The sequence below is a fragment of the Castanea sativa genome, chromosome 6 (genome assembly GCF_040712315.1).
Source record: "Castanea sativa cultivar Marrone di Chiusa Pesio chromosome 6, ASM4071231v1".
Lineage (NCBI taxonomy): Eukaryota > Viridiplantae > Streptophyta > Magnoliopsida > Fagales > Fagaceae > Castanea > Castanea sativa.
Genome location: NC_134018.1, coordinates 44,664,073 through 44,682,899, shown reverse-complemented (window position 1 = coordinate 44,682,899; position 18,827 = coordinate 44,664,073). Strand labels below are relative to the sequence as shown.

The following is an 18,827-nucleotide window of genomic DNA, read 5'->3' as shown; positions in this document are numbered from 1 at the left end:
TTTTCAACTCGTTTTTTGATGTGGGTATTTGAAGGGCTTATATGGTTTGTGTGTGTAGGCTGATTTGCTTTCAGTGTGAAAAGGCTATGAAAGGTGTTTGTGAAAAGTTCTCTTAGAAACTAAGGAATTCCACACTCATTACAAAAAAGTCCATTGCGCAACAAATTGCTCATCAGAATTTAAAAACAAGTCCGTTGTTGGTTTTGCAGTTCAAGGCAATGGAAGTAGCATAGTGGTATATTTGTATTGGAATTTGTGGTTCAATACAATTAGTAGTCTCCGGATGTTTTTGATATAATTTTGTTTCATATTGGTTTTGTGTATATGAAATGGTCGAGGGTTTGATAATTATGACGAAAAAGTAGTTAAAAAAAAAACTTTGAGTACAATTTGAAATGATTGTTGTAATTATGCATATGCTTGGGAATTTTCTTTTGTTAATGCATTATTGATTTGAGTAGGTGGTTTTGGGTCAATTTACTATTTTTTTGCAAAATGTTTTTGAGTATATATTGATAAAATTTGCTGTATTGAGCTTTATTTTCTTTTCTGTATCATAAATTGAAAGATGTATTTTGGAATTAAGTGGTGTGATACGTTATAACCAGTATTAGAATGTGGGGCTTTGTTGTCTTGGGCTATCCCAAAGATGGAACTCTGTGAATTGCATTTGCAACAGATGGTGAAGTCAGCTGTTTTGTAATTCTAGAGGGCTTTATCCAATATAGTGTTTCAGTGGTGTTTATGTGACAGTTATTTTTTTCTGTAGATTGATAAAGCTCTATTTTTGGCAGAAAAAAGAAGAAGCTGTTTCTAGATGTTTTAAGTTCAGTATCAGAGATGCTATCATACCAAATTTCATCACAAAGGCTCATTCCTATCTGATGTTTCAGCTCACTCAAAGTTTATTGCTTAGTTATGCCACACTCTATAGTTCTAACCACTAAGTTAAATTCTTTAATGCTACAAATGATCTTGGAATCACATTAAGTTTTACAGAATGCTAGTTCCATGTGTTCAGTTCCTTCCCTGAAAGTTTCAAGTGTTATACAGACTTATAACAATTTCAAAGTCAGCTGGTCAGTTTCTGTCAGCAGTAAAATGAATCTGCATTGTTCTACACCAGCTGAAAGAGGTCACCATCAAGTGATGTTCGGTGTGGTATATGATCAATTTAAACTATATGTGTAAGCATATTGGTTTCACTTGAAATTTTGTAGAAGTCCCTGTGTAGTGCTTTTTTCCTTGGGTTTTACAATCCTTTAATGCTGCATTTTCTCTGAGCTGTTGTCACTTTAATTTTGAAATTTATCATCAGTTCTTGTTTTGGTTGGGTGCAGGTACCAGCTTGGGTTCAGCTTGGGTTTTTATCAACGCTAGAAGCTTTAACTTTAAAAATACCAAACCCAATTTGTAAGTCGCACTCTAAACCCCCACTCCAATCTTCTTCTTCTTCTTCTTCACCTCCCAATCCCAAACCCTAATAAATCTCCAACACACCTCAGTCCCAGTCCTCCTCAGCTGCTCCCATGGCTGCTGCTGCTGCTCTCCAACTTAGACCCAAACACAGAACCCTCCACAACCCTTCTCTCATCTACCTCTTCTCCACCTCGTCCACCCCCTCCTCCTGACCCCACCACTGATCAATACCCATCCTCCACTTCGTCCCAATCCCAATCCCAATCCTCATTTTCTTCCCATTTCTCTGATGTCAAAGCTAGTCTCCAAAAACAACAAAGACCCATTTCCCCATTTTCTTCAAGGAACCCCACAAACCCATCCAAACCTTCAAACCCTTTAAGCTCATCTTTTTCTAGGCCTTCCAAAGCCGCTTCCCTTGTAGAAATCCGCAAGAACCTATCTGAGTTCCGCACTTGATCCTCTGTGCCACCTTCCACCATTCAACCCAACTCTGCACACTCCTCTCAGAACATCTCATTTCAAGAGCTTTACAAATGGAATGTGATTGCAAAGGCAGACGAGAGTGCTACCCCCAATAACACTGAATCTGGCCTTGGAAAGCTCAGTGGTGGTGGCACTGGCCGCAATCTTTCCTTTGAAGCGATTTGAGAGAACTTGAGGCAGATTCATTTGAAAACTGAGCCGCCCCAAAATCAGTTGAGGAGTGGGACCCCATGACCTTATCAGCATTTAAGAATAGTTTGAAATTGAAGCCAACATCAAATTCGGGCCCAGTGATTGGTGGGACTGATACGCTGCCCCTTTTGATGTCTGGGAAGGGGAGGAAAAAAAGGAAGGGGAGATTGAGACAACGGCTATGAAGACAGATTTTGTAAAGATGTATAGCTATGGGGAGTTGGGGGAAAAGCTGAGGAAGCTTAGGCCTTCTGTGGAGGAGGGGAAGAAGGAAGGGGAGACTTTGTGGTTTTCTCTCTCAGAGTTGAATCAGAGGCTGATGAAGTTAAGGGAGATGGAGGAGAAGGATACCGAGTCTAGGATTGGCAGAATTTCATTTAAGGACTTGAGGGAGAGCTTGAATTGGATGAGGTAGCTGGAACTTGAGAAGGCGAAGAAAAATTCGGGTTAAGTATCATGGTTTCAAAGTGATATTTTTTGAATTGCTAGTTTTCTTAAAGCGTGTTTTATAATTTGGATGGCAGATGATTGGATTATGTACTTTCTGTTTTAGTTGCTTAGAAATTTAGGAAAATTGTCGGCATTTGGAATTGAGTATAAAAAATAATGGAAAATTGTTTTGGTTGGTTGGTGTTGAAATATTATAGTTCTCTGATTCGTTCTTTAGAAAATTGGAGAAAGAATAAGAAAGTAGTGCCTTGAATTACTCAATTTTGGGTTAATGTCGCGCCCTTCTTGAAACCCCTAGAAGGGTAAAGAATATATGAACAAAAAGCTTTCAGATTTTGATAGTGAAATTGTTGGAAGGGGGAGGGGGGGTGCGTTGAAGTTTTCAAGTGAGTGTTTCCTGTGCAGTGTATTACATTGTGCTTTTTTTGGTATTATGTGGATGGTTGATGATAGGAGGACATAGACTCTCTTTTGGTTGCTGAGATTGTGGAGAAGGAAAAGGAGCTGAGTTTTGAATATCAGTTGTTTCAGCAGTTAGTAACCTCACCTTTTCAAATTATAGCTTTTTTAAAACCTCAATTTTTTTCTAGATAATTTTTTTTTTTTTTTTTCAAAAAGCTGGAAAAGAAGCTGTATTAAACAGCACAGATCAGTGATCACAGTGTTCTCTATTTTTTTTAGTATACTATAAAATTTTATTTGACTGTTCTCAGTTCAGTTATCATATAGAAGCCAGTCCACCTTAAGTTATTAAATTCGATGATTTTAAAGACGATAAATGATAGATTTGGTTCCATTTTTGGCTGTCTGACACCACTTTAAAATCCTTTGCCCTTGTTGCTGAAAATTGAGCTTTGGTTGCTGTGAAAGATGCTTGGATGCTGAGTATTCTATTCTGTGTCCTGTTATTATTTTCTTGGAGTAACACTTGGGATACAACATTTTTCATCACTGCTGACATGACATTTTGATTGGAGTAACATCACTTTCACTTGGGTCCTTGCCATTGACACCACTTTTATAATACACCAATCACGATAGGCCATGTTAGTTGTGAAAAAGGTTGGGTCCCTAGTCTTATTGATTTTCTTTTTCCAAAGCAGTCATAACATTGCCAGGCTACACTTTGGAATTTGGCTTGATCAAGTGAAGAATTTTGTTTCCTAAGTTGCAAATAGTGAAGTATCTAAGATTTATAGTCCTTCCTTTCTCATTCCTCTTTGCCATGCGGATTTAGGATAAAAAAGTTGCCATTTAATAAAGCCTTGTTGGGTGTTGTGGTGATATGTATTTGAAGACATGGTATTATAGCGACGGGTAATATATATGAACTATGGTTCCACTGGTGAGTTTTGGTGTACTAGAAAGGTGAGGAGGCTATATGAGGTGGGACTGTGGAAGCATATTATTAGAAGTGGTTGGGACAGCTTTGTGTGGTTTGTTAGATGCTATGTTGGAGATGACACTAGAGTTTAATTTTGGCATAATGCGTGGTGGTGGTAAAGTACTCATAAGGAGAGAGATCCCAATTTGTTTCTCATTGCAAGAGATAGTAATGCCACAGTGGCAGATTATGTAGATATTTGAAATGACGTGTTATTGGATCTTGGTGTCTATTCATACGGTGCAGATTGGGAAGTAGAATATGTGGCACACTTGTTGGAGGATCTTTATGTTACAAAGGTCCAGTCTGGGAGTGCTAACAAGTTGGCGTGGTTCCCTTTGCCAAAAGGCTTCTAAGTGAAGAGTTACTACAGTGTTTTGAGGGGGAGTCTTGCAGATTTCTCGTGGAAAAGTATATGGAAAGTTAGTGCTCCAATGAGGATGGCTTTTTTTTTTTTTGGTTCTTCTTCCCTTATGGTGTGTGGCTTTAGGAAGGGTTTTGACAATTGGTAACTTAAGGAAGTGGGGTATAATTATTATAGAGTGGTGCTTCGTGTGCAAAAACCATGCACGGATGTAAATTATTTGTTTTTACATTGTGCTATGGCTTAAGAGATGTGGTCTATGGTATTTGGTTTGTTTGGGGATTCTTGGGTTATGCCTAAGTCAGTGTGAGAGGTGTTTGAGTTCTAAAAGGAAGGGTTTGGAAGAGGAGGTGATGGGGGATATGATAGTCAGTCACCTTGTGTCTCATGTGGTATCTTTGGAGAGAGCGGTATGCTAAGGTCTTTGAGTGGCACGAATTAAGTAAGGCAAAGTTGAAATATTTATTGTTGAAGTCCTTATTTATTGCTGGGGATATGGCATTTTCGGTCGCAAGTTTCTTGTGTGTCTTGGATTCTTTGAGTTTTCATTAACTCTGCAGTTTCTATTTTTGTTTGTTATTTTTCAAAGGAAAATTTTTGTGTTTCTCACAACTAAAAATAGGCTCAAGCTGCCAAGAACCTTGTAGTTCAATTGGCACTTCCTGGTGTTTCCGATAGAGATGGTTCAGATTTCCTTTCCCCCATTGTAACTACTGAATTATCAAAAAGAAAAAGAAAAGGCTCTAGCCCAATCTTAAGTTTTTTTTTTAAATTATATTTTTTTATAACTTTTTTAATATTATAATAATAATAATTTTTTATCATATTAATTTTCTTAACTTTCATGCAATACTTGTTTGAATGTGTCTCAAGTTATTGAATCTCACTTAAAAATGGTTTTTGGTTGATTAAACTTCTCCAGCTTTAATTTTTCCCGCAATAGGATACGATACGATATGCATCTTCCTATAATCTATTTATTCTGGTCTTCTTCTTTTTTCTTTTTTTTTTTTTTCAGTTCAGAGACTTGATATCTTGGGTCAGTTAGACAGACTCCTTACTTTATGCTTCAACCTCCAAAGGAGCATCTAGTTGAAAAGGAAAATGTCCTCTTAGCTTTTCTATATTCTTGATATCTTTTTGGTTGAATAAGATGTTTCATTAACTAGATCAGTTTTTTTAATTAAAAAAAGTGGAAAATCTCATGTGCATAAAAAATTGGAGCACTAGATGATAATGTGGATGATAGGACCACCTAAAATGAGAACTCGCAAGTCCATTCCTATAAGTTCTTCTCTAGAAATTCTTATTGATGTTTAAATGTGGAATTCTTTAAGAAGTAATTATACTTTTAAGTGGTAATTTCACTTGTGGTTAAATCTGTTGAGATCTTGTTAATAAGGAGAGAGAATTTGTAAAACCTTTATGTTTCTTGCTGGAAGACACTGTTCAGTGGCAGTATAGTAAATGTAGAAATTCGAATACAAGGGCGCCTTTTGTGGTTTACTTTTCCTCAAGATGGAAAAGAATGAAGCTTGAAGAGCCTGCATATGTTGGAAGTGTTTCTCATTAAGTCTATCTTTTGCTTCATATTTCAGATGGTATGATCTTGCAAAATGCAAATTCTTCACATATTTGTGACTATTGTTGCATTCTTTAATTTAAGAAATTACACTCTGGTACTCCTAACGACTGAAATAAACTACAAGTGACATGTATCATCTGCAATATGTCATTAAGTCTATCTTTTGCTGCATATTTCAGATGGTATGATCTTGCGAAATGCAAATTCTTCACATATTTGTGACTATTGTTGCATTCTTTAATTTAAGAAATTACACTCTGGTACTCCTAACGACTGAAATAAACTACAAGTGACATGTATCATCTGCAATATGTCATTAAGTCTATCTTTTGCTGCATATTTCAGATGGTATGATCTTGCGAAATGCAAATTCTTCACATATTTGTGACTATTGTTGCATTCTTTAATTTAAGAAATTACACTCTGGTACTCCTAACGACTGAAATAAACTACAAGTGACATGTATCATCTGCAATATGTCCTTGCTAAATTCCCTTGTACATCCTATCCTTCACTCCATGAATATTTTTTTTCCAAAAGAGCTGGAATCAATTTCATTATATATTGATTCCTTAACTGTGAATTTACACTAAGTAACTTAACCTTACAGTATTGTTATCAATTATTCATACTTAGGGTCCTTTATAGAGGGGTTCCCCCCCCTTCTGCCCCCCAAGGAAGTGCATGTTCTTAAACGGAGCCCAGTATGAATCTTTTAATGCACAACTGTTTTTAATGACTTTGTTATTATTTTTACCAATCAAAAAATTTAAACTTTTAAAGCCTGCATTTATGTAGATTTCACAGAAGTTACTCTACCTTTCTAAGGTCGAAAGGGATTTGATGCTCTAATACTTTTGAAAAATGTTTAATGCAGTATTTCCATCCGGATAATATGTCTTCTGCAGAAAAACTGAAAATTGAGCTTGCAAAAGTTAGAGATGAATTTAAAATGTCAGATTCAGATTGTGGATCTGGACGCATTCAAGGTAAAGGGGTTTACATTTTAGTTCCATTACACTTTTCCATCTTGATAGATTGCATATTTCTGATTTCTGTTTTGTGGTGCATGTGTATAACCTTTATCTTTAGATTCACTTTTTTTTTTTTATTTTATAAAATGAAAGTATGCTGAAATTTACCTGCTTTAATATAATTCTTTTGAATGACATGTTTTTGGTCTTATATTTTGGTTCCATGTCCTGTTTGTAATACCAGATGATGACCCTCTTTTAACATTGTTTTACATCTGCCCTTATATGTTCCCAAACATGTTAAAGGATAGGACCATTAAGAAAAGGATAAACGCCAATGGGTTCTAGCCCTTTGTAAAACCAAAGTGGAGGGTGAGGTCATCGTGACTCTTTTTGGTGCCTTGGAACACCACACTCTTCCATGGGAAATTTTTTTTTTTTGATAAGTAAGAAGAGAATATTATTAAAGAGAAAAGCGAGAAAAATACAGAGAGTTCACGGTAGTGAACACAAGAAAAAGGAAACAAAAGGACAAAAGCAGCCCCTAGTCTATCCTAATAGATGAAAGAAAATCCATAAGGGTAGAACAATCCGAGAAACCCCAACATCGAGACCAATCAAAGAGGGTCTGCTGGCAAGACTCTAATAACTGAACCACAGTTTTCCCATCATCCTTAAAAGATCGCTGATTCCGTTCAGCCCAAATAGTCCACATTAAATAGCCTTGGGGCCAAATTCCAAACGTCAGAACTATGCTTCTCAAGCCAATTATGCTAACAAAATAATAAGTCCACAACTGAACCTGGCATGATCCAAACGATCCTAAACAACCAAAACATATACATCCACAAAGAATGAGCTATCGGACAAAAAAGTAACAAGTGATCCACAAATTCCGCATTACAACAGCACATACAACAACGATTTGCCCAAGGATGACCACGAAGCATAAGGTTATCCAAGGCTAGAATCTGACCATGAGCTGCTGTCCACATGAAAAAAGCCACAATTTTAGGAACTTTAACTTTCCAAATGCCCTTTCAAGGAAAAGTGGAAGGAGCTGCATCACGAATCTTATGATAAAAAGACCGAGTATCAAACTTCCCACTACCATTAAGATTCCAACTAAGCCTATCACACCCTCCGCCCCTAGGAGTACGGGTATGGATGAGATGAAGAAGGGAGTAGGAAATAGCTAACTCCCATTCATTAAAGCCCTTGTAAAATCTTAAACTCCACACTTTGTCATTCTCATCCATAGGAGGGCTTAACACATCCGAAATATAGGTCTCCTTATTGGCTGAACACAGAAATAGTTGTGGATAAAGCAATTTAAGAGGAACATCTCCAGTCCACTTATCATGCCACAAAAGGATACGAGAACCATCTCTAACCACAAAAGAGATACGCTTTGCGAAAGTATCCCACCCTTCACTAATACTCCGCCATAAGTCACAACCATGAGCCCTACGACAAGCTCTAGTGCACCAACCCCCTTTTCCCTCCCCATATTTCATGGCAATGACCCTTCTCCACAGATGAGTGGTTTCATGGCCATACCTCCAAAGCCATTTCCCTAAAAGGGACTGATTAAAAGATGCCAAATTTCGAATTCCCAAACCACCCAACTCACGCGGTAAGCAAACCTTCTCCCAAGCCACCAAAGGATATTTGAAACGCTCAACTAGTGAACCCCACAAGAAGTTCCTCTGAATACGTTCCAATCTAGTCGCCACAGCTTTAGGGATTGTAAAAAGGGAAAGGTAATAAGTTGGAAGGCTTGAAAGTGTACTTTTCAGCAGGGTAAGTCTACCACCACCCTTTGACAAATAAAGCCGCTTCCAACCTGAAAGCTTCTTTTCCATCCTCTTAAGGATTGGATTCCAAATAGATGCTGTTTTATACGAAGTTCCCAATGGCATACCCAAGTAAGTCATAGGCAAACTGCCCACCCTATATCAAAGAATATTAGCCAAAGATTGAATGTTACACACCTCCCAAATAGGGATAATTTCACTTTTCCTCACATTCACCTTCAAACTAGTAAAAACTTGAAAACAAGTTAAAACCAGCCTAATAGTAAGAATCTGCTCTCTAGAGGCCTCACAGAAAAGAATGGTATCATCAGCAAATAAAAGGTGAGAAACACGGATACCAGTAGCATTAATAGGACCTGCTTGAAAACCCTGAATGAGACCATCTTCCTCAGATTTCTTCAGGATACGACTTAAAACTTCCATGATCAAAAGAAAGAGCAGGGGAGACAAAGGATCACATTGTCTGAGACCTCTAGAGCTATCAAAGAAACCAACAAGAGATTCATTAACCAGAACTGAGAAGCGAATGGTAGAGACACAAGTCTTTATCCATCTTCTCTATCTATCCCCAAAGCCCATCCTCTCCAACAAATAAAATAAAATGTCCCAATTCACATGATCATATGCTTTCTCAATGTTTAACTTACACACCACCCCTGGAGTAAGACACTTCAGTCTACTGTTTAAACATTCATTAGTAATAAGCACTGTATCCAAAATCTGTCTGCCACCAACAAAAGCATTTTGTGACTCCAAGATAAGATTATCCAGCACCCGCCTCAATTTGTTTGCCAAAACCTTTGACAAAAGCTTATACACACTGCCCACTAAGCTGATAGGCCTAAAATCTTTGATATTCAAAGCATTATTTTTCTTGGGAATCAGGGATAGAAAAGAAGCATTCAGATACTGTTCAAACTCTGAGCTCATATGGAAATGATCTAAAAATGCCATGACATATATTTCCACTACACTCCAGCATTTTTGAAAAAATGCCATAGTGAAACCATCAGGACCTGGGGCTTTTCCCCCCTCCATCTCTTGAAGAACCTTCATCACTTCCTTCTTAGAAAAATCCCTCTCTAATTCGAGCCGCTGGTCCTCCTCAATACTAGCAAACTCTAAACCATCTATAGAAGGGCGCCAAGTATCTGACTCAGTGTACAAACTCTGATAAAAATGGACCACCTTCGACCGTACCTCTTCCTCGTCCTCATAGAGGACACCATCCACCTCTAAACCCCTAATATGATTAGTTATTCTATGGGAGTTTGCAATCCGATGAAAAAAGCGAGCATTATTGTCCCCTTCCTTCACAAATAACATTCGAGACTTTTGTTTCCAAGAAATCTCCTCCAAAGAAGCAAGATGTGCAATCTCACCTTTAATCTGAATACGACGAGTTTGATCCTCCTAAGAAAGATCGGACAAGTCCTCCCTAGCATCCAAACCCAACAATTCAGATAAAAGACATTTCTTCCTAAAGGCTAGATCCCCAAATTCCTCCTTATTCCACTTTTTCAAGTCTTCTTTAAGAGCTTTTAATTTATGAGCCAGAAGAAAGCTAGGGGAACCTGAAAAACAATACCCATTCCACCAATGTCGACCCCTCTCTACAAAACCCTCTTCTTTAAACCACATATTCTCAAACATAAAGGCACTTCAACCTTTACTAACACTACCAGCCACCACCAAAAGAGGACAATGATCCGAAACTACACAAGAGAGTACCCTTTGAGACACATTACCAAAGGGATCTACCCAATCCATCGATGCCAAGGTTCTATCAATTCTTGACATAGAATTTGTCACCGAATCTCTAAACCAAGTAAACGAAGCTCCTTCAAGAGGTAAGTCCACAAGGTAATTAGGGTGAGATTGGTTCAACTTTTTGAAACTGGGCTTTTTGAAAAAGTGGAGTTTTCAAAAAGTGCAGTATGAAAAAGTGTTTTTTCAAAAAGTTGAGCGTTTGGTAAAAACGGTAAAAAATTGCTTTTTGAAAAATGAAAAAGCTGAGTGTTTGGTTAATACTGATAAAAGTGGTAGTTAGAGGGATAAATTACCAAAAAGGACAATGTATATATAAGAGAGTTTATTTTATACTTAAATAAATATTGTGAAATTATTTTTTCTCACCAATATTAGCTAATAATAACCTACCACTTATGATTTATTGTGAAAGTATTGTGAAAATATTGTGATAATTGATATTGATTTTAATTTGAATGTACTATTACAATTATTTTTTTCTCTTTCTAAAAAAATTATTTTTTTCTCACCAATATTAGCTAATAATAACTTATCACTTAAGATTTATTGTAAAAGTATTGTGAAAATATGGTGATAAAAATTTATACTGATTTTAATTTGAACGTACTATTAAAATGATTTGTTTCTCTTTCTAAATTTTTTTTCCCTCACCAATATTAGCTAATAATAACTTACCACTTAAGATTTATTGTGAAAATATTGTAATAAAAATTGATACTGATTTTAATTTGAACGTACTATTACATTATTATTTTTTTCTTTCTAAAAAAATATATTTTTTCTCACCAATATTAGCTAATAATAACCTACCACTTAAGATTTATTGTGAAAGTATTGTGAAAATATTGTGATAATTGATATTGATTTTAATTTGAACGTACTATTACAATTTTTTTTCTCTTTCTAAAAAAATTATTTTTTCCTCACTAATATTAGCTAATAATAACTTATCACTTAAGATTTATTGTGAAAGTATTGTGAAAATATTGTGATAAAAATTGATACTGATTTTAATTTGAACGTACTTTTAAAATGATTTTTTCTCTTTCTAAAAAAAATATTTTTTTCTCACCAATATTAGCTAATAATAACTTATCACTTAAGATTTATTGTGAAAGTATTGTGAAAATATTGTGATAAAAATTGATGTTGATTTTAATTTGAACGTACTATTACAATTATTTTTTTTCTTTTTCTAAAATTTTTTTTCTCACCAATATTAGCTAATAATAATTTATCACTTAAGATTTATTGTGAAAATATTGTGAAAATATTGTGATAAAAATTAATACCGATTTTAATTTGAACGTACTATTAAAATTATTTTTTTCTCTTTCTAAAAAAATTATTTTTTTTCTCACCAATATTAGCTAATAATCACTTACCACTTAAAATTTATTGTGAAAATATTGTGATAACATTTCCTTATTTTTTCCTTTTTCTTTCCCTCTTTTTTTTCCTCCACACACACGTACCCTTTTTTTTTTTTCCCTTTTTTTTTCCCCTCCACACATGTACCCTCATCTTTTCTATTTTGTCCTTCTTTTCCCTTTTCCCTACCACTTCCTCTAGAACATTCATTTGGCAGGGCTCTTTTTTTTTTTTTTTTTCCTCCTTCATCTTCCTCTCTCTTTTCATTCCGCAGAGAGCTTTTTTTTTTTTCCTTTCTCTTTTCATTTCGCAGAGCTTTTTTTTTTTTTTTTTTTTTTCCTCTTACCACTTTGTCTACAAGTTCTACTGTGCTTGATCTTTGCTGCGTGATTCTACTGTGCTTGATCTTCCTCCAGTTTCATTCCGCAGAGCTTTTTTATTTTTTATTTTTTATTTTTATTTTTATTTTTTTTTCTGTGTGATTGTACTGCTCTTTCTTTGCTGCGTGATTCTACTGTGTTTTTGCACTTGACTGGGCGGACAGTTGCTGCATGATTCTACTGCGTGATTCCCTACCACTTCGCCGCCTGTCTTCTCTCCACTGCTGCTTGATCTCTTCTAATTTATTGAAGGGTAATCTGGTAATTGACCAAGATCGTCCAACGGATATATGAAAACGCGCACAGACTTTTTCCAAAATGCACCTCAGAGCTCCTTTAACGCACTGTGCATTCTCTTCACGAACCCAAAACGCAACTTTTTTCAAAAAGTTGCGTTTTATAACTAACCAAACGGGCCTTTTGGGTTTGCTTTTTCAAAACGGACTTTTTGGGTTGAAAACGTTGAAACAACCAGGCACTTAGCCTCAATAAAGTCTAAAAAAGCAAACATAACCGGACTAAAAATCTCACAACCAAGTCTTTCACTCGGATATCGAATGGTATTGAAGTGCCCAAAAACAAACCAAGGCGTATTCTACCTGGAATGCATCCTTGTAAGCTCCTCCCACAAAGCACCCCGCTGATTATCATCATTAGGCCCATACACTCCTGAACCAGCCCACACAAAATCATCCACAACCCCCTTCAGCAAAACATTAACAGAAAACAAACCAACAACACTATCAACTTTCTCAAGAACTCTCTTGTCCCAAACCAATAACACCCCCCTGCAGTATTGACTGCATCTAGAGCAACCCAGGCAAGGAACGGACTACCCCAAAGACTTTGGACAACAGAAGAGTTTAAGGAGGACAACTTAGTTTATTGAAAGCAAACTATATCACACTTCCACTCCTTGAGAAGTTTTTTGCATACCTCTCGCTTCTGAGGATTATTTAATCCCCTCACAGTCCAAGATAACAACCGTAAACTCATTTAAAACTGGTGATCACCCCTATACCTTCTGAAAAGTCTTTGTTCCTCCCCTTAGGTGCTACCCCATCATAATTAATAGAAGAAATTAAACCTTTGAGTTCTCTAAGCCCTTTCTGCTTTGAGTTCACAATACCTCTAGCAGACCCAACACTAACAACATCAACACAGTCTTGTTCAAGAAGAAGAAACAGAGCCAGACACTGATCTTCGTGCTTAACAATAGGAAAACCCACAATTCTACAAAAAATTTTCATCAGGCTACTAACCCATTTCGAATTATTCACCGCTGACCCTTGAACCTCATCCTCATCACCATCCTAGATCACCTCCAACACCTTTTGATCATTGGGATCCCATTTAGATAGAGGTGAGCACTCCAAAAAACCAATCTCATCCTCTTCGTGAACAAAGCCACTAGGATTAACTTCACTGTGCTTCCACTGAATCAAAAGATGCCCAGGCCCATCCTGTGACAGCTCAACCCCATCCAAATGGCTCGGCGACACTGGCTCAGCAATAGGATTGCTCATTTTTTCTCCCTTCTCACCTGAAACCACCAAGGAGTCATCTCTCCTCCCAAAACAGAGACCTTCCTCGCTACCTAGACCTGACAGAGGAGAGAGAGTTTTGGGCATCAAACCCAAGACCCATAGGCCTCGCCGTCGCCCCTACCCTCAAAACACCAGCTATCGGAGTATGGGTCTCGTCCCTCACCCTCCGATTTGTCATCGCCACACCGGAAAACCCAAGATCGGGCCCCTCCGTCGCACTCGCCGTCACCGCCGGCAACCCGGAAACAGACTCCGGTCTTCCTCTCGAGCTCTCCCCTATGGCCCCCGAAGACTGACCTTCATATGAGGCTTTTAATAAAACTGGTTTGACCAAAGTGCCTTTAAGTGGAATAGCTGTATCCACGGGCTGGGCTTTGACAAGCCCACCAGATTGTTTATTTTTATCAGGCCCGCTACTTAAAGCCTTGGGCCAACTAACATCCTTTACACCCAACATAGTTACAGTCCGTTTCCTGCCCTCAGACTTAAACACTCTCAAAGCCAGGAGTCAACTTAAAAGTGAAAGCCCATGTGGGTTTGCCATTAATGATTGAAACATTGCCATTTAAGACTGAACCATTTCCTATAGGGACTCCAGGAAACTTACAACACATGGGCCTATCAATGTCTCACAATAGGAGCGAATGTCGAACTCTCCATGCCTATTCAACCTCCACCTGATTCAACTAGGGTTCTCTCAGCTAGGGATATAACTTATAAGTATAAAAGATATCAAAGGAGTTTGTCGACTCCAATTACTAGTCAGTTAAATCTCTATTAAACCTGAAATTTCCAAAAGTATATATTTCTTCCATTGTATTAAATCTCAATGAAGAGGTCGGGCCTTGCTTCAATGGCAAGTGCCTTCCACCAAAAAAGACGGGTTGTAGGTTCAAGTTCGAGAATTAGCCTTTCCAAACAAAATTGGAGACAAGGCTGCCTACCATGACCTTTTTTAGATCCTGCAAAAGTGGGAGCTTTGTATACCAAGTATGATATTTTTTATTAAATCTCGGTGAAACACAGTATAAAATAGATTTTTTTTAAAGAAATGAGTAGTAGTTGAGTTGACTAGCCAAGAGCTACCAAGTAGCTATTATCTTAATTAGCTTCGTACTTTCCTATGAGGTTAGATTTTGTTAAGAAATGAGTAGCAGTTGAGTTGGCTAGCCAAGAGATACCAGGTAGCTATTATCTAAATTAGCTTCGAACTTTTCCATGAGGTTGCAAACACGTAGCTGGATCTGATTGGTGTGGTTTATTTGAAGTCGGTGTTCAATGGCAAGGGAAAGGAAAGGGAGGGGAGGGAGGGAGAGGGGGATAAAGGGGAAGGGAACCTATATTTTCTTGGGATATTTGATTAATTAAAGAAAATGAAGGGAAAGGAATCATAAAAGTGGTGCACAAGTAAGGGAGAGTGCCTGAACTATCTGTAAACCTAGAAGTCTTTGGTTTGACTCCTAGTTGAGGCATTTCGTGATTTACCTGATGCCTACTCATACGGAGTTTTACACCTTAGGGGTGGTCCCATTGGCCCATAACTTGAGGGGGTTCCTCGTCATAAATAAAAAAAAAGTGGTGCACACGTAAAATTTTTTTGAAAATAACATGATCTCTTTTTCTTGGAACCTCCTACTTCCTTCTACCCTAAAGTTTAATATATCATTTGAATAGCTTTGTATTGAGAGAATGCTGTCATATGTGGAGGGTGAAGTGGAGACCGTTTCAGAATGATGTCTAACTCACACCTTAAAAAAGTAAATATGAATCTATCATTGAGCAGCTATGAGGTAAGCCATGCTGCTGTTTATGTGGTGCAATTTATAATGATAATGGGACCCATTAGATGTTAAATTTGAGGAGATTAGTTACTGTTTACGGTTTGGCCAATTTGACCGAGATCAAGAAAAAGCAACTTTTGAAGACTTCTTGAGTTTGCCTTTCTTCTATCCTGTTGATGTGTAAAAATAAATGTGTTAACATCATCGTAAGCTTTGGACAGATCAATAGTGTGGGAATTTTCTACTTCAATCAACTTTTCTGAGTGTGTAGGGAATTGCGTCCAATAAAGAGGCATCGGTGGCCTCTTCTCTTTAACGGTTGGGGATAGAGGAACGGAGAAGCTGGGATATTCATTTGATTCAGAGACCAAATGATTGAGAAATGGGTGGTGTGGATGATTTTCTCCGCACCTTGGGGTCAAATTTACCTTCCACTGAGAATGGAGATCGCATGCGATGGAAGTTGACAAAGAATGAGGATTTTGATATCCGATCGTTTTATAATAAGTTAAGAAGACCTTTGCCCTTTATTTTTCCTTGGAAAGGTGTGTGAAAGGTTAAGGCTCCTCGATGTGCCTCATTTTTTGTGTGGATTGCTGTTTGGGATAAGATCCTTACAGGTGATAATTTGAGGGGTAGAGGGATGAATTTTGTTGATTGGTGCATTATGTGCCGTTGTAATGGGGAGACGGTGGATCATCTGCTACTTCATTGTGGTAAGGCTTATAGGTTGTGGAGTTTGGTGTTTAGATTTTTTGGGATTTCTTGGGTCTTGCCATGAACGGTTGTGGATACTCTATTTGGTTGGTGGAATTGGCTTGGAAAGCATTCATCTAGCATTTGGAATTTAGTTCTTTTATGCTTAATGTGGTGTCTTTGGAGGGAGCGAAATTGGAGGACGTTTGAGGACAGGGAAAGCTCGGATGATAAGCTATTGTCCTCTTTCAGTGGCTCTCTATTTGACTGGTCTAAGGCTTGGGGACTCACCTCCAGTGACTCTCTCCCTATGTTCCTTAGCACTCTCCTTTGTATTTAGTATCTTTCCTCTCCTTTTTCTTTCTTCATCTTTTTTCTCTGTAATTTTCCTTCTGCCTTATGTTTTTCTGCATAAGGTAGTGTTCTTGAATATATATCATTTTTACTTATCAAAAAAAAAAAAAAAAAAAAAGTACTTAGGAGCATATGTTTAGACTAGGACGGCATAAATGTATTTTTTTTCAAAGTTCTGTTGTGGACATTACCAGAAAATTTCTATTTTATTAGAAATCCCTGTTGTGGCTAGATGGAATATAAAATTAGGTTGAGCCATTTGAACCCCTGAAATATGAGGTTGTTCTCTCTCTCTCTCTCTCTCTCAATAATCTTTTTGATCATGTCTTTTTGCCCTTTTGCGGGTGCAACAAACAACTTTAATGGAAATGAAAATACCCTCGTTCTTTTTGCTTGCGAGAAGTGCAAATTTCGTTGATCCTTTAAACTTCTTCCATACATACTAAGCTTGCAATCATTTTTTTGGCTATGATTATGGATTTCCTTTCTCTGATTTCTTTGCAGTGGCACAACTCACAACTAAGATCAAGCATCTATCATCAGTTTTACACAAGAGGGTGACAGTTGAACCAAGTATCTATTTACTTAAGTCTATTATTTAGATTGTTTTCATTATATTACTACTTAGTCCTGTATTGTTTAGTTTTAACACTTCCTTGAATTCAGTCTTGCATTACATAGTTTTATTTGGGGGGTAACATCAATCCCTTGATTGAACAAGAAATTGATTATTGCTCATTACAAATATTGTTATCTACCTGCGCCTAGTTAACAATAAATTAGGGGCATTGAGGTGATTAACATGGTATAGATTGTTCTAGCTAATACTTTTAGTGTATGTTTGGAATGGAGGAAGATGAAGTGAGAGGAGAGGAGAGGCGTAATAAGTTTCAAGAGCTTGAAATTGTGGATAAGAAATATTTAATCAGTTGCACTTACAGTTGTTCATGAAACCAAGAACACAGACCAAAACTAACCACCACTGGTGCAAGTGCAAGTTGTGCAACATCAGTTTAGAATCTTGCCACATTTTTTGCAGTGTGCTGTAATGCATGAGCACATTGGACTCTAGTGAAAGTTAATATCATTCAAATGAAACTCATGACAACTAAATGTCATTTTTTTGCTTTACTTATCTGGTAAATTGACTCAAGCAAATGCAATATTGCATCAAGGCGGCAATTGATGTGGCAGGATACGACTGGCATCCAGCTAGCTGAATGATATTAGGGAGCAAGAAGTTATATGTGTTTGACATTTTTAATTAGTTACTAGTTGAAGTTGCCTTCAGTACAACAGCCAATATATTACAGATGAGTGGGGTGCCAAAAATTAATAATAAAAGTGCTAAGAAGTCTTCCTTTTAATTGATTGCATAGTGTAAGTACTGTAGGTGCTGTTACTTTCTCTTTTTCCCTTCTTAGATTTATTTATTTGTATATTATTATAACTATAATGTTGTAGGATAAGCATTCTATAAAGGGTCTTCAAGCAATGGTGCAGTGGAGGAAGAGGATATTGAAGTATCTCCGAAGAACTGACTGGGATTCCTACTGCTTGGTTCTCTCTAAACTTGGTCTCCGTGACAACCCTAATTACAAGCACTAGACTAGACAACACTCAACAATGTGATCCCTTTGTTTTCTTTGTAAGATAATTATTTGGTCTCTTGGAAAACAGTGATAACAAGAAAAGTGGGCATTGGGCAAGTCAATAACGTGACCAGCTCTGTGTTTTTTCCTCACTTTTTTGTTAGATGTTTTTTGTTTTTGACGTAAGATCACTATTGTAGTTGGTCTACTTGATTTTTGTTCCATTCCATATGGGAATCAAAGGATATAAATACAGTTCATTTTTTGAAATCTATTTCCTATTCTTTAATTGGATTTTTTTTGTAAATTATTATTTTTATTTATAAATTTATACTTTGAACAAGCTTGTTTTAATGCATGTCTTTTTTAAAGACACTAGTGACTGTTTGTGCGTTGCATGGGATAGTTAAATAAAATTATATATATATGTTTATATATTTGGTTTGAAAATATGATCAAACCCATGTAATTCATTTAAAAGTAATGACGTTAGAGTCATTGAGCAATTGCCCTAAATATTACATTTGTATATTCATAGCTTTATGTTTAGAAAAACATTAACTTAAATTTAGTTGGATTGAAATGCTACGTTAATATGGCTTAACATGAGCGTAGTATCAGTACGTAACTGCACAAAACTGGATCGAATAGGACCAAAGTTGACC

At 36.9% G+C, this 18,827-nt stretch overlaps 1 protein-coding gene across 1 annotated transcript; it reads left to right on the top strand.

Annotated features, from left to right (window-relative positions):
• The first annotated feature begins 378 nt into the window (after window positions 1-378).
• Window positions 379-18,434, top strand: LOC142640028 (uncharacterized). Its single transcript, XM_075814141.1, has 6 exons — window positions 379-1,161; window positions 1,341-2,508; window positions 2,540-2,543; window positions 6,758-6,869; window positions 17,075-17,127; window positions 18,035-18,434. The coding sequence occupies exons 2-6, from the start codon at window positions 2,279-2,281 to the stop codon at window positions 18,176-18,178; spliced, it is 543 nt and encodes a 180-aa protein (XP_075670256.1). The 5' UTR covers window positions 379-1,161; window positions 1,341-2,278; the 3' UTR covers window positions 18,179-18,434.
• The last annotated feature ends 393 nt before the right edge of the window (window positions 18,435-18,827 follow it).